This window comes from Elgaria multicarinata, chromosome 1 (assembly GCF_023053635.1).
Source record: "Elgaria multicarinata webbii isolate HBS135686 ecotype San Diego chromosome 1, rElgMul1.1.pri, whole genome shotgun sequence".
NCBI classification, from domain to species: domain Eukaryota; kingdom Metazoa; phylum Chordata; class Lepidosauria; order Squamata; family Anguidae; genus Elgaria; species Elgaria multicarinata.
In genome coordinates, this window is record NC_086171.1 from 68,833,554 (window position 1) to 68,848,729 (window position 15,176).

At 40.6% G+C, this 15,176-nt stretch overlaps 1 protein-coding gene across 4 annotated transcripts in view; it reads right to left on the reverse strand.

Moving 5' to 3' along the window:
- The window catches only part of BBS9 (Bardet-Biedl syndrome 9), a 315,221-nt gene that overhangs the window by 117,390 nt on the left and 182,655 nt on the right, over positions 1-15,176 (reverse strand). Inside the window, exon 23 of one of the 4 annotated variants that reach the window (XM_063129791.1) lies at positions 11,956-12,057. The exons of the other annotated variants lie outside the window; for them this stretch is intronic. Coding sequence (XP_062985861.1) covers positions 12,041-12,057 — 17 coding nt within the window. The 3' untranslated portion in view covers positions 11,956-12,040. Of the gene's footprint in view, positions 1-11,955; positions 12,058-15,176 lie in introns of those variants that run through there. 4 annotated transcript variants of the gene reach the window in all.

Sequence of the window (15,176 nt, forward strand, 5' to 3'; positions counted from 1 at the left end):
AACCTCCTGCCAGTCCATCAAGCCTAGCCTGTTCCTGTACCAACAGACCTGATGGGCATGAGAGGTGAACCCGTCCCTCCGTTGTCCATCCCAATCTTCTTAATATGTGCCATTCGGCATGCTCATCTAGGTTTATATCAATCAGGAAGTTGGAGGTGTTTTTCCTCCATCTGAGTCACTGATTTACATAAGAATAAATTCCACAAACTGTTTTCCCAATTAATAGAAAGTACATGTGGGTGTTTCTTCAAAAAGAAAAAAGAAAAAAAGGTGCAATTAAATATTCCCCCTTCCCATCAAAACAGGCAAAGCTGCCTTTCAAAAGTAGTTCCCAATTGGGGTGGGGGGAGATTGCTAAAACTATCTATAGGATTTACATATGAACAGATAGCTGCTGCAGGGCATTTCTGCTGGGAGGAAATTTGAAATAAACAAACAAAAATATGAAAGAGACCTGTGGTAGGTATATTAGTAAGTTTTTTTCCTTTTCCCTTTTATCTGCAATGCAGTTTTATAATGGCAGATGTGAGCCAACAGAGCCAAATTAATCTACAAACCAGATTAAAAAGAAACTCTAATTGAGGCTTACATCTCTTACTTTGGGGATTTAAGTTATTAAATTACTTGTCTCTTTCCGAGTATAAATACACTCCACTCTTCTTTCAAGCCAGAAGTTCCATAAATATATGAATACTTTAAATAGTCTTTCAGCAAGTTCTAACGCATGCAGTCACCCAACCTATCGAAAGTGAAGAGCAGGGGGAAAAAGAAAATCTCTCCCTTCAGCCAAATCCCTAATTTCTGTCAAGAACTATGAAGCTGCATGGTGAAGTTAATTAATTATGGAGTCAATTGGGGGTTTTGTACCCAGATATTTTCCTGATGTAGGTCTTTGAACATCTGCCCACACTAAGATCATGAATCAGTGTCATTTACAACATGCATTAAGATAATTGAACATAGTAAGGAGGAAATGTATACAAGGGAGCTAATATTTCATGCAAGAAAGCTCATTTTATCTCTGCTAGAGTGCGTATCAGACCACCTCACAGTTGGTATCATTAGAGCAGAGCTTATCCGGAACTGGCACTGTGTACATGTCATTCATATTTTGCATTTATTTCTTGGTGGATGAAAATAAGTACAGCAAAAATTGTTAAATATATCCCTCAACAATAGTTAGCTACCCCCCAATAGCTAGTACTAGGATCTGAAGACCTAATTTAGACACATCCTACTATCGAGTAGGATTTTCAACTTAAAAATAAATTCAAAACTTGATGGGCACATGGAACTACTTGCACAATTATCTGAATCCTAACAGGAGACTGTTACATACTTTTTTTTAAAGTTAAAAACCATCCTTTTATATTCCAAGTAACAATGGTTGTTGTCCATGGGTAAAATCCAAAAAATGGTGAGTTGAAGAACAGTACCTGTTAACTTTGATCCACAAATGTTTGTGCAAGAATTCAGCCATCGTAACAAAAACTAGACCCTTCAAGGTGTCCCTGGTGCCATAGGACTGATTGTAAAATCTCACACACACACCCGAGATCTTAGATTAGAAAGCAACAAACACTTTTCAGGCTGAGTGCTGAATTCCATTTTGGAGAAGCTTGTGGGATCCACATTTTGGTAGTGAATGGGGACAAAAGCAAAACTGCGTAATGCCAAGGACAAAAGTGAGAGGAAAAGTGAAAAATCCCACCCACCCCCATTCCACTGTTACCAATTTATAGTAGGAAGCATGTCTACTCAGAAGTAAACATAAGCGGCATGTCTACTCTTAAATAAGCAGGATAAGCCTCTGCCTGTCTACTCACATGTAAGCAGGAGGTTTTTTTCCCATCTGTGGACAGAGAAAAAACTTAGGAAGCTCCAGCATGAAAAGACTGGATGCTTTGCTGAGCATAAGATTGCTCTTTTACCATGTCTTGTGATATTGTACCAATGCATCAATTCGTATGTCATTCAAAGCACAGAGAATTGATTTCTCTGGGCCAGTTCACACCATCACCACAGTCCACCATGGAATATTTAAGCCAGTGGCTATTGAATATTCAGCCCTTGGTGGAGGATTGCCATGGTTTCATGTGTCACCCAAACCTGGGTGGCAGTGGTTGTTGGAGGGGGAGATAACCCTCAAATAACCCTACAACAGACCACAGGTTGTTTGAAGGTTGTTTCACCCGCCAATAACTCCTGCCAACCAGATTCAGATGACACAGCTAACCATGGGAACCTCCCGCCAAGGGCTATAGAGATCATGCAAACCTAGTCTCTATGTGTAATGGGCTTTGATTGTGGTTGGTACTCTGGGAAGCTTATTTGCTCACACACACACCCATACAACCACATCCTTGGGCTCTACTCTCCAGGAAATACACTTTAGACCCCCAAAATGTCGACAACAGCATTCTTTATTATTGTACATATGAGGGAAGACTTCTAAGGAACCATACACAACATTCTACCTACTCCAAAGTCTACACTAAGAGAGGGGGGGGGCATTCTCAGGCCTCTGGGAACTAAAAATGAACTAAAACTTGCAGGCTCTCTTAAAGATTTTTACAGGGGCTTGAGATTCCACATCCTTAGGACGCAGTCAGGCTTACATTTTGGTTTTTGAATCAGACTATAATATAATTATTCAGACACATTCAGATAAAGAAGCACACTTTACTGAAAGACAGAGTAAGTTCAACAGCACCGAGAATTCACATAAGGTTCTAATAAATGCTCCCCTCCCCACCCCTCCACATTCACACAAAAACGAAGTATTTCATGTAAACAAACTAGAGGAAAGAGTGGAAAGCTAGGCTCTTTTAAGACACAATCTTATTGAGATGCCTGTCAGCCTCCAAACTTGGAGACTGATGGCATCCTATGCAGAGAGGAAGGAGCGCAGAGACAATTTTTGCCTCTGTGCTCCTCCTCCTCTGCAATTTTTGCTAGATGGGCTTTTTTGCCCGTCTAACTGGGGTTCTGCAGAGTGGGGGGAAGGAGGCTGCGGAGCGCAGAGGATTTTTCATAAGCTGGTGTCCCCAATCCCCTCCCCATGCCACCCTATAGCACACCCCTTTCCCTCCTGTCTGAGGTTGCTTTGGCAATCTCAGAAACTCAGCCTGTTTAGTCCTCTCCATGCCAGCTGCGAGGGGAGCGGAGCTCGGACTCCTGGGTCTCAGGGTTCAGGAATCCAAACTATCCTATCCCCCCCAACTCTGTCTAGGGGCCATAGGATTGCTCCCATAGTCACATTTATTCTGATGACATCATACAAATAATACTGCCGATTGCAAAATACTTCTAAGCAGGAAATTATTCACATTCAAGTATTTGGACTGATGGACAGATAACATACAACCATGTGAAATTCTAAAAAAAAAATGTATTCAAATGGTTAAACAAGAGATTGTTATTCAGTTTGTTATATAAAGAATTATAGTCTCCTTTAGTATTACTTTGTCAAGAAAGATGACAACACAAAACCCAAACACAATCAGATAAGGAAATACGAATTACAGGAGCACCTGGCCATGCATTAAGAAGATGACATTCTCTTGACGGAGCAACTGAGCTTCTCTGACAAATGTCCAAGGGAGAGCGCTCTTAAAGGTTTCTTTGAATTAACTACTTTTTTGTGAAGTGCTTCAAATTAGACCATTAAGCATATACATTTTAGCAGTAGAGAAGCATTCCACAAGCACAAAATCTGGTTACTCATATATTGAGATTTCTAAGAAAATTAGAAAGACACAATGTAGAAGACTGCAATAAAAACTTTATACCTGTACTTAATTAACATGTGAATGTATTCATTATACAAACACAAACGAATTAACTAGTTTGATTTTTATAGGAAATGTTATTTACAAAGGTTGAAAAGCATTTTTAAAAATTGAATTTGACACAAACCATTATGCTGAAAAGAGAGGAAGGAGGCATCACTATTATTTGAATTAATAATCAAGATGCCAATATGAAAGAAAAAATTATCCAGCAGGATTTCCAGCTCTTGCCTCTGTTACATCATGCAACATCACATTGCTTCTGTCACGTGACAATGTAAAACAAGATGGCATTTGTTGATAGCCACAGTTCAGCAAGGGTTGCAGCACCTGCATATGTGAAAGCAGCAACCATAGTGATTGGCTAGATATTTCGAAGTATATCTTTTGCCTGTCCATCCCAAGGCTTTGGTGGAATCACTCATTTCTGCACCTATTCTACCAGCCTGCAACATCCTTCCCTCCCTAATTGCTCCTAGTTCATATACTTCGTACACTGATAAGGCTGTTCTTTTTCAATAAGTGATTCATGCTTTAACATACTTCTACCATCCCCAAATCCTTCCATAGCTTTGAATGTCAATAGCCTCCATACAATCTCCATACTCTTGCCATCAGATCTAGGAGTCTCTGGATGTGGTGGGTCAAGAGGCAGCTGGACAACCATCTGTCAGGGATGCTTTAGGGTGGATTCCTGCATTGAGCAGGGGGTTGGACTCGATGGCCTTGTAGGCCCCTTCCAACTCTGCTATTCTATGATTCTATGATTCTATGAAAAGAGTGAGAGATCTGGGCCACCAGGAGTGACAAGGACAGCCTTTCAAGAGAGGGCCACTGAGGCAAAGGAGTGGGGCTGCACAGCTGGAACTTCTTCATGTCTTCATGTGGGCAAGCCATCCCTTCTTTATGACATTGCCCTCTTTACCCTAGCCTCACCATTAATTGACTGATGTTGCAAGTCTTTAGAACAGGCATATAGCTGCTGCTGCGTCTTTTGACATGAGCAACATAGAGCAGGTGTCAGCCATTTGGATACTTGTCAAACTCAACCAACCTGAATTTAATCACAGCTATCAGTAGTGCCTTAAATGGTCAGATATGACCAAAAATGTGGCTGGAAAGCAACAAGGACATTGGGAGGTTTTTCTTTGCTCAGAAGCGGGGACTTTTTTCTTTGCATTGCTTAAGCAGTGGTCTGAATAATGAAGAGCTTGATTTTGGAAAGATCTGAGGTACATAGCTTTTTTTATTAAAGCTCTAATTTAAATTTTCCTGGTACTATTTAAAAAATGAAAAACAACTTCATATAATGTTATGAAGCTGTTATTTATCTACAACACAAGAAGGTCCCACACAAAGTATTATATCAGACAAAGGCACGTTATTTGGGACAAAAGTATAGCATGTTAAAGTTTAGTCCAAATCTGGACTTCATAAATCTTTAAATACAATTTAATTCTATTTTCCATATCTATCTTATGAACTCAAAAGCTGCCAAAATTCATTTTAAAATGTCAGTTTAAATGCTAGTCAACTGCAGGAAATAGCAAGAAAGAGGAACAAAGATATCCTTTGAGTTCCACTGAACAAAGCCCTACAGAGGGCCCAATTCAATGTTGCAAAGTTAAAGTCACTGAGTTATGCCTGTATATATTAGAAAAATTAAATGACCAATATCTTTGTAATAAACTTTCATCCTAGCTAAACTTGCATAAATTTCTTGTGATAAAAGGGCCACTAACTCATTAAAGATTTCAAAGTTGATTAATCATTTGTCTTTCAACAGATTAATCAATTAAACTTTCATGTTCATGTGCAAAATCTCAATTTAAGTGCCTTTCTGAGATATTAGAGTATAAAGTAATTTACAAATTATGCTACCATGCAAGCTACTGCTCACTGTTAGAAGGAAAGGGCAGCTTTAATATTTCCTTCCCCCTTTTTTATTACCACAAATAAAACAACAACAACATTAAAATGCATGTATGCCTTCAACTTGCAACCACACTGATTAAAATCGCCCTCCCAATTAATCAACTGAACCTAGTACTTAAGGATATTAGTCCTTTTGCCTTTAATCAAACGGTATATGTATGTAATGGCATACTTTAAGTCATATGATCTTAGGGACTAGCACAGCCTTACCCAAACTTGTGCTCTCCAGAGATTTCAGACTACCACTCCCAGCATTTCTGAACTCTGGCTGTGCTGGGTGGGGCTGATGGGACTTGAAGTCCAAAGCACCTGGAGGGCACCAGGTTGGGGAAGGTTGTGCTAATCATTTAAATTCTCAATAGAGGAACCTTATTTGCTAAGATATGTCTTCTGTATGATCCAGAATTTATTATGCTACTAACTAATGGGTGATAAAATATTAGTTTGAATATAAATGTCTGTTCAGATTATGGTCTCAGGGCTGGTGTTGAGGACCCAAGGCCGTTGGACCTGTGGGATCTCAACAGCCATGGCAATGCCAGTTCTGAACCTCATGGCTGCCATGACAACAATGGGTACATTGGAAGAGATATCTGATGGCAGAAAATTTGCTGGAAGCATGACCATACAAAGGTAAAAGTCTTACTCTGTGGTAGTGATGGTGGCAAAGAAATCTCACTGGACCACCATCTTTGCATCCACGCAATGTCAGTCAGAGGCACTATTTCTGGTGGGGAAAGGCCTTTTCCACATAAATCCAATGGATCAGGTGGTATAGTTCTCAAAGGCCTGCTGTGACCAATTTGCAATGTATTTTATGGATAAATGCTAGATGTCTCAGGCCATTTCTACACCTGCCTTTTTTCCAGGGATCATCCCTGTGCATGCAAATAACACACAGGGGATCCCGGGAGCAGGCAGGGATGATCCCTCCATTTTCCTGGGATAATCCTTACGTATAGAAAGGGCCACAGTAATAACAGACTCAACATTGGAGAATAGCCAGTAGACCAACTTGTCAAGTTGTGATGTATACATTTCAGCTTGTTCAGCCAGAAGATATGGACAAGCTATTTGGAAGTTTGAGACCTAATACCTTAATTGGCATGGCTAGTAAAAGGCTCCAGGGGTTGCTTTGAAAACCTGGACTCTTGAGCTAGTAAATGCCTCATTGAAAGAAGGTGTGGTCCTTACTATCCTTAAAGAAGCAGTAGTGTGGTCCTTATTAGAGAAATCAACATTAGACCCCAGTTTCTGAAAAAACCCAGCCTTCTCACATATGAGCCTGCCCGGGTCTTAAGATCCTAGGGAGAGGCCCTTCTTTCAAGACTGCCACCTTAAGTGGGGTGTTTGATGGTAATTAGGGTGACCATATGAAAAGGAGGACAGGGCTCCTGTATCTTTAACAGTAATGTAGAAAAGGGAATTTCAGCAGGTGTCAATTGAAGAGGGTGAATTCCCTTTTTCATCACAACAGTTAAAGCTACACTAGCTATAGGAGAGTGACCAGATACAAAAGAGGGCAGGGCTCCTGCAGCTTTAACTGTTGTGATGAAGAAGGAATTTCACCCTCTTCAATTGACACCTGCTGAAATTCCCTTTTCTACATTACTGTTAAAGATACAGGAGCCCTGTCCTCCTTTTCATATGGTCACCCTACCAATGGTAATGCCTTCTCGGTGGCCGCTCTTACATTGTGGAACGCCCTCCCAAGTAAGGCTAGCCTTGCTCCCTCTCTGCTGTCTTTCTGCCAACAGAGCAGGCAAAGACCTCTTTCTTCAAGCAGGCCTTCAGCATTTAAGCAGCCCTGTTGAGTTGGATGTTGTTTTTATTCTGTGTTTTTCATTGTATTTAATGCACTTGATTTGTTATTGTTTTCATCAGGTTTTATTTGATTGTAAGCCACCTTGAGTGCCATTTTTCTTGGTAGAAAGGCAGGGTACAAGTCTAATAAATAAAATAATAAATAAACTTTCCTTTTCTGGGTAAGGTGATAGAGAACATAGTGGCCTCTCAAATCTAGGTGGTTTTTGAGGAAATTTATTACTTAGACCCATTCCATTCTGGGTTCCATCCTGAGTTTGGGACAGAAACAGCCCTGGCCATCTTGGTGGATGACTTTCACTAGGAATTAAATTATGGGAGTGCAACCTTCTTCATCACACTGGATCTCTCAGTGGCAATTGATACAATTGACTACGGTATTCTCCTGTCATGTCTATTTGGTCTCAGCTCAGGAAGCTCAGCATTACAGTGGTTAGAGTCCTTCTTAGATGGTTAGTTTCAGAATGCAGTACTGTGAGATTTCTGTTCATCCCCAGTGTCTTTTGCTTATTGGGTACCACAGGATTCCATCAGATTCCCAATGCTCTTCAACGTCTATATGAAGCCACTGGGATAAATCATCCAGAAGCTTGGATGCAAATAACATGCAGTTCGACCTCTCTTTTCCACCCATCCCGGAGAGGCTGTGGTACTCTTGAACAGGTATCTGGATTCGTTTCTGAGACTAATGAGGAAGAACAAGCTGAAACCTAATCTGGGATAGGAGGCTATATGGAAAGTGGTGTGCAACGGGTCCTGGATGGGACTGCACTCCCCGTGAAGAACCAGGTACACAGCTTGGGAGGCGCATATGGTGGCAGTGGTCAGGAGAGCTTTTTACAAACTCCAACTTATAGGCCAATTGGGACCCTATCTGGAACAGTTGGACCTGGCCATGGTTACCCACAGGCTGGTTAAATCCTAATTAGATCACTGCAATGCATTTTATGTGGGGCTGCCTCTGAAAACAGCCCAGAAAATACAGCTGGTGCAAAATGTGGACACCTGGAGGCTGGTAAGGGCCAGAAAATCGGGACACAAAACTCCAATCTTGCATCAGTTGTACTACCCAGTTGTTTCCAGGTCCAATTTAAATTGCTGGTCTTCACCTTTGAAGTATTTAATGAATTGGGTCCAAAGTATCACCTTCACTCATACTATCCTGTCCATAAACTAAGATCTACCTTGAGGGTTTTTCCTGAGTACCTCCCCATTAAGATCAGTGAGATTGGTATAAAGAAGAGATGGGATCTTCTCAGTGATGTCCCAAATCTATGGAACTCCCTTTCATTATTCCCATACTTTGACTCTTCTACTCTAACATTTAGATGGGCCTTGATGACCTTCCTCTTCACAGATGCCACAGCGTATGTGTCTCCAGAGCTGCTTTATGAAGGATTTGTACATTTGTTCTGATGTCATCACTTTTAAGTAGTGCCTTGTCTCTCTGTTTCCCTCCTCTGTACATTGCTTTGTGAACACACAGGCAGAAAAATGTCTTTAAAATACTTGAACTAAATAAATAAAATACTTGTTTTGTTAATTACACAGTATATCTAGTTACTAACACTCTCAGGACCCAGATAGTGAAAAAATGTGGGTGCTATAACTTATAAGAAATAATAAGACAATCTTTCCATCTACATTTAGTATAACTATGCAGTGCCAAAGATGTCCATCCTGCCAATTTGCAAGCTGTCATAACACTCTTATCAGAGGAAAATTAAAACAGGTGCTTACATTATTTAATAGCTGAGTTTTAAAATAATGAGAAAATGTTTGCTTAAACTCATATTTTTAATTCCACAGCCTTCCAGAATGAATTCAGAAATTAAAAACAAAAGGAAGTATTCCACAACTAACACTGACAGGACACATAGCTGGTTCTGACATGAAAACTCTTGTGATTCTCTGAGCGGTCATCTATATATCCACACATATTGACTCTGCACCTACACAGAGCTTCATTTAGAATGTTCTTGAGCTGAGCTCTTTCATGGAAATCTGCCCCACCTTACTACACACAGATAAAAGGCATGGCTCCTGCTCTTCCTACCCAGCTCCCGAGACTGACACAGTGGCCAAATAGAATGCAGGAGAGGCAAAAACTAAGTCCAAGGCACCTGTAGCAGGTATGGAGCATGGGCTGTGTGTGAATGCACAGGTTACCACTCAAAGAAGTACAGTTATAGTGCAAAGAAGCTTCATTACTACTATACACAGTTCCAGCACATAATGTGCAAAATCTTTTCCCGGCTACTCCATGTGACACGAATTTGAAAGTGACGACAGTGAGCACCTCAACCTGTGAGCAAAATGCCTATAGCAAATACTATGGACAGTTGCATAGATGTATCCACCACTTCTGTTTAGACTTACTTTGTGCTGCCTCCCCAACTGTTGCACTACGCACAAGTGTTAGGTACTGTATAGGTTATCTAGGCGTTCCAACCTCAAGGGAATGGAAGAAAGCTTTGGCCAGGGATCCTAAGCACATTGCAAGACAGCTGGGAGCATGACTGAGGTGGACAAATCATTGTGGACCAATTGAAAGGATCGTTAGTTGGGGGTAAAAAGCAATTTCACTTCCAACCAAGAGATTGGGCCACATAGAGAATTTGTTCCAAGTAAGGACAGGAATCTTCAGTTGAAGACTGCGTAGTCTGGTCCTTGATGTTTATATCAGGTGAGGCAGGGCTGGCCCATTTGTTAAAAAAGAAAACTCACCACCTGTGAAGCGTTGTGCATTTTTGCCTGGGGAACCAAGTCAATCCTTTTTTGGAGGACTAAAAAATCCTGTAATCATTTGAGATACTCTGAGAAAGTGACTGCGAAACCGGGTAAAAGAAACCAGAGGCCTGTATTGCTCTGCTACTGAAAACAACACATTCTACTTTGTTCAGCAGTAAATATTATTGCTATTATACTATATTTATGAACCATTCTCATGTATATTCGCTTTGGGATTACATATTTATGTACACTTACGGTTATCATGTAATGCTGTACATTATAATTGCGATGTTATAAAAAACTGTTTACCCTTTTTCCTGACAATTGTTTAGATCTTCTAGCAGTTGTGTGCCGTTTAGCATCATCCCATCTGGGTTGTTAGGGTGACCCTATGGAAAGGACAATAGGGCTCCTGTATCTTTAACAGCTGCATAGAAAACAGAATTTCAGCAGGTGTCATTTGAATGCATGCAGAACCTGGTGAAATCCCCTCTTCATCACAACAGTTAAAGCTGCAGGAGCCCTGCCCTCTTTTGTATCTGGGCAAGAGATCACCCTAGGGTAGTTTACTCCCACACTTCAAAAGGGAACCTTTAAGGCCATAAGCCATGATGTTCTGAAGCTACAGTAGCCAGATGAAAACAAAAACACAAAACAATGCACAGTAAAGAATATAAGGAGAGAGAAGATGGAGGGGGGAAGGACACAAAACCCAAGAACAACATGAACTCAGCTCGGTATCACATTAAGAGAGAAAGAATGCTGCAATCAATGCTGCTGCAATCAAAACTGAACTACCATATTTCTTCGATTGTAAGACGCACACTAATTTCAGTACCACCAACAGAAAAAACACACACCCTAAGACACACCCGCGATTCTAAGACGCACCCCATTTTTAGAGAAGTTTATATGGGGGGAAAGTGCGTCTTAGAATTGAAGAAATAGGGTAGTGAGAGGAGTTGGACCCCTACCCTTTGTGTTGGGAAATGGGCTCCTGCAAAAAGGTCAGCTCTAGAGCATTCCAAATTAGGCTGTGCTCAGGACACAACCCATTTGTGAGAAGCACTTAAAAGGTGAAGAACGTATCTAAATGGTCCATGGGGATATATTTAGAAAATCAGCAATATGTGAACCAACATGTCTGGTTCACATACACCTACCTATCAATCATTTCTATCTGTTGTTGTACTTGTTGTTATTGTTAATATTTCTATACTGCCCAAGGTGGTACACAACAAATCTAAAATAACACAGTAAAACCATAAAGACAAGAAACTATTAAACAGTAGCCCACTAAAAATAATTTTAAAAGCTAGATTAAAGAGATGTATCAACACCCTTTCTGAAAGTGAAGATAGAGGAGACAAATTGTAATTTTGGAGGGAGTTCCTTCTACAATTTTGGATTTTTTAGTCATTATTTGTGTCCTGCCATTGTCACAGCTGAAAAATATCCAGCTATGCTCTCTCCCTGCATAGGTAATCCATCAGGTGACCAAGCCATAAATATTTCATTGCAAATAATGAATTTTCAAGAATTCCTCCATGCAAAACATACAGTGTAAAGTTGAAAGCTGCAGCACTGAAACGCACAGACTTGAATGAGAACATTTTAGCTACCTGGGATACTGCACATAGAAATTAAGAAATAGCTGTAACAGATGGCATGTTTTAAATTAAGCTACAACTGCAATAGAAATGAGCAGGAAATCAGTTTTTAAAGGTTCATTGTATAACATTGCATGTACCAATCAACTAAACTGTAAAGTCATCTTAAAAAGCAGAAGAAAGGGGGAAGAACAATGAAGAATAATTCAAGCTGAGACTACTTTAGACAGTTTGCTGGTTCACACTTAGATATATAGAAACATGCCAGACAAGAGAATTTTCAAATGCAAACTGCTAACTGACAAGTTTACAACCTGTCGGCAATATTTTAGTACTTATTGATTTGTACTTACATCCCACCACAGAGTGAGTAACAACAGGTTATACCAAATCAATCAATCAAACAAACCCAGCCAATTTTAGAAAACAATAAATTGTCTGTCTTTTGACATCTTCAGGGGATACCTGCCCAATGTCCCACCACTTTCAGGAGGTACAGCAGATAGGACTTTGGACAGGGCATCCTTGCTTGCAGTGCCCAGACTGTAGAACTCCCCCCTCCCTGCCTTGTCTGTCCCCTTCCTTATCTCCTTTTAACGTCTTGGGAAGACTTATTTATTTACTACATTTTTATACTGCCCAATATCCGAAGCTTTCAATGTTCCTTCAATTTTAATGATATCCCCAGGCTTGACTCTCTTGCTCAATTTATTTCTGGTTTTGTGTTGTTAAAGACTGCATTTTTATTGTTTAATTTTTATTTGACTTTTTATTGTATTTATTTCCATTGTGTGTGCGTTATGTGCTCTCTCTATATCACTTTGAAGGCCATTTTTGGTTGGAAAAGTGGCCAAGGACAGTGAAAAAAAGGGGAATTAAAAGTGCCCTTTCCTTCTAATAATGAGTGGTAGCTTTTATTTACTAATTTCTAAGTTACATTACACTCCCCTTCAGTTCCTCCAAAAACTGTTAATATTGAAGATTTGGTAACATGCAAATATGCTTAAATATAATAATTAAATCAATCAATAAAAAAGGTAATGATAGATCGCCCTAGATTTACTTGAAAATTTCAGTGCTAAATAATGACTCTTTGTAACTGTGTTATGACAATTAATTATTATATGAATGGTATAAACTAAATACAGTGGTCCACAACCTTTTTGGCACCAGGGACCGGTTTCGCGGAAGACAATTTTTCCACGGACCGGGGTGGGTGGGTGAGGGGATGGTTTTGGGAAGCCACGCCCCCCCACTCCAGAATCCTGGCTTTGCTTCAGCTGGGTGGGCGCCCAGCCTAAGTGAAGCCAGGACGCTGGGGAAGGTGGGCAGGTTGAGAACGGCGCACCCAGAAGTCACTCTCCCAGAGCGGCTTCCAGCCGGGTGTGCCGTTCCGAAGCTGCCCACCCCACCCCAGCGTCCTGGCTTCGCTTTAGCTGGGCAGGCGAGATGGCGCCCCACGCCCAGGTATGCTGGGGTGGGTGGGTGGGTGAAAGCAGCTCACCTGCGCGGCCCAGTTCCTAACAGGCCACAGACCGGTACTGGTCCGTGGCCTGGGAGTTGGGGACCCCTGAATGAAAAGACTTATATTATAGCGTTGGAAAGGCCAATGTTCACCCTCTATACACTAACGTACGGAAGCTTCCTGACAGCTTACATGTATGAATACATTTCTGAAGGTCTTGTCAATCTATATAGAGACTTTTGGCTAATTCCTGGGCCGAGGGATCTGAATTTTACTAATCTGACATATAGGATTGCCTGTACATATGCTTCACCTGATGATGGTCTATATATAATGTCATTTGAACCCCTTTTAATTGTACTTCTGCCCAGTACTCTTTGTTCCCTTTCCCCTCTCAGTTTATTCAGTTATTGGGCAGTATATAATGGTGACATTCCACAAACTCAAATAGAGCTAGTGGAGTTCTGCCAAAACTTCTATTGCGCAGGCTGTTGAACATTACACTTGTGCAAGTGGTTTCACAAGCATAATGCATAACCAGTTGTGCGAGCATAATGCACAGCCGTTTGCACAAATGTATCTTTTGTTGGATTCTCCTCTTCTGCACCTAGTTTTTGGTAGCACAACAGCATTTGCGGAATGATACCATTGGATATTGCCCATTGGTGCATTTATGTTAGCAAGAGAAAGTTGTTAGAAAACTTTAGTTCAGTTCACAAAGAGGCTAACTTGGGCTCCTGTGGTTTGAAGAGGGACAAAAGTTTCTAATGACACTACATATGTTAATCAGTTCACCAATGCAAAGATGTTGGTGTTACCACCCAACAACGGTTTTGTGAAAGGACACTTTTAATAAGGTAATTATCTCTGTATCTACTTTCTGCATTTCATTGCCCTCTAACCTCACTGATTATAATCCCACCCCCAGTGATGTGTGCATATGGTAACTCAGCATAAAATGTTATGCACCTAATGACATGGACTGCAGTCCATGATGAAACTCATGAGAGCTTCAGCTATTGAGCAGTATAAAAATGCAATAAATAAACCTTCTGCGGTCTTTAGGGATGCTATAAGACTCTTTGTTCTTTTTCTGCAAAACTCTGTTGTTCAGTTAGATACAACCCAAAAGCTGACTAACATATTTATTTAATCTAATTTTCAAAGACACACATGATAGTAGTTTTCTAAAAATAAATGTTATCAATGCCTTATATAGTACGCATTTGCAATCAACCATGGATAAAGATGTGATTAGTCATTGATAAAGGAGGTTTGGGTGTGTCCCTTGCTTGGAATGAATAGCGGGACACAAGCTATGACTCAGAAAGTAAAATGAAAACCTTAATGGAAGATTTTATTAACTGTTGCAATATGTTAGCCTAAGTACACTTCTTGCTCTTAATTTAGCACTATTCCATCATTCCCAAGATCATACATAGTCTTTCCAGACATTGTGTCATCAACATTGTATTTCATATCTAACATAATAATGCTATGTATACATTTGTCACAAACATTTATCAGGTTTCATAAATCCCAGCAATAGACAATTCAATAAGTTTAAATATCCTCCCACTCACTTCTGTGTTCTGTACAACTCAAAGAGACTGATCAGTTTTACAGTCCTGAGCTACCCAGCCCAGTTGGCAGCAGCAACCCAGCCCAGTTGGCAGCAGCATTTGTGGTGTTCCTGAACACATCCCTGTGTGCAGGGTTAACATTACTGAGGACCTGCCAAGCCCATCACCCAGAATGGGTCCCACTGCCTGCCCACTGGCTCTGCTCTGCCTCTTCCTTGATGTCTCTTGTCAATGT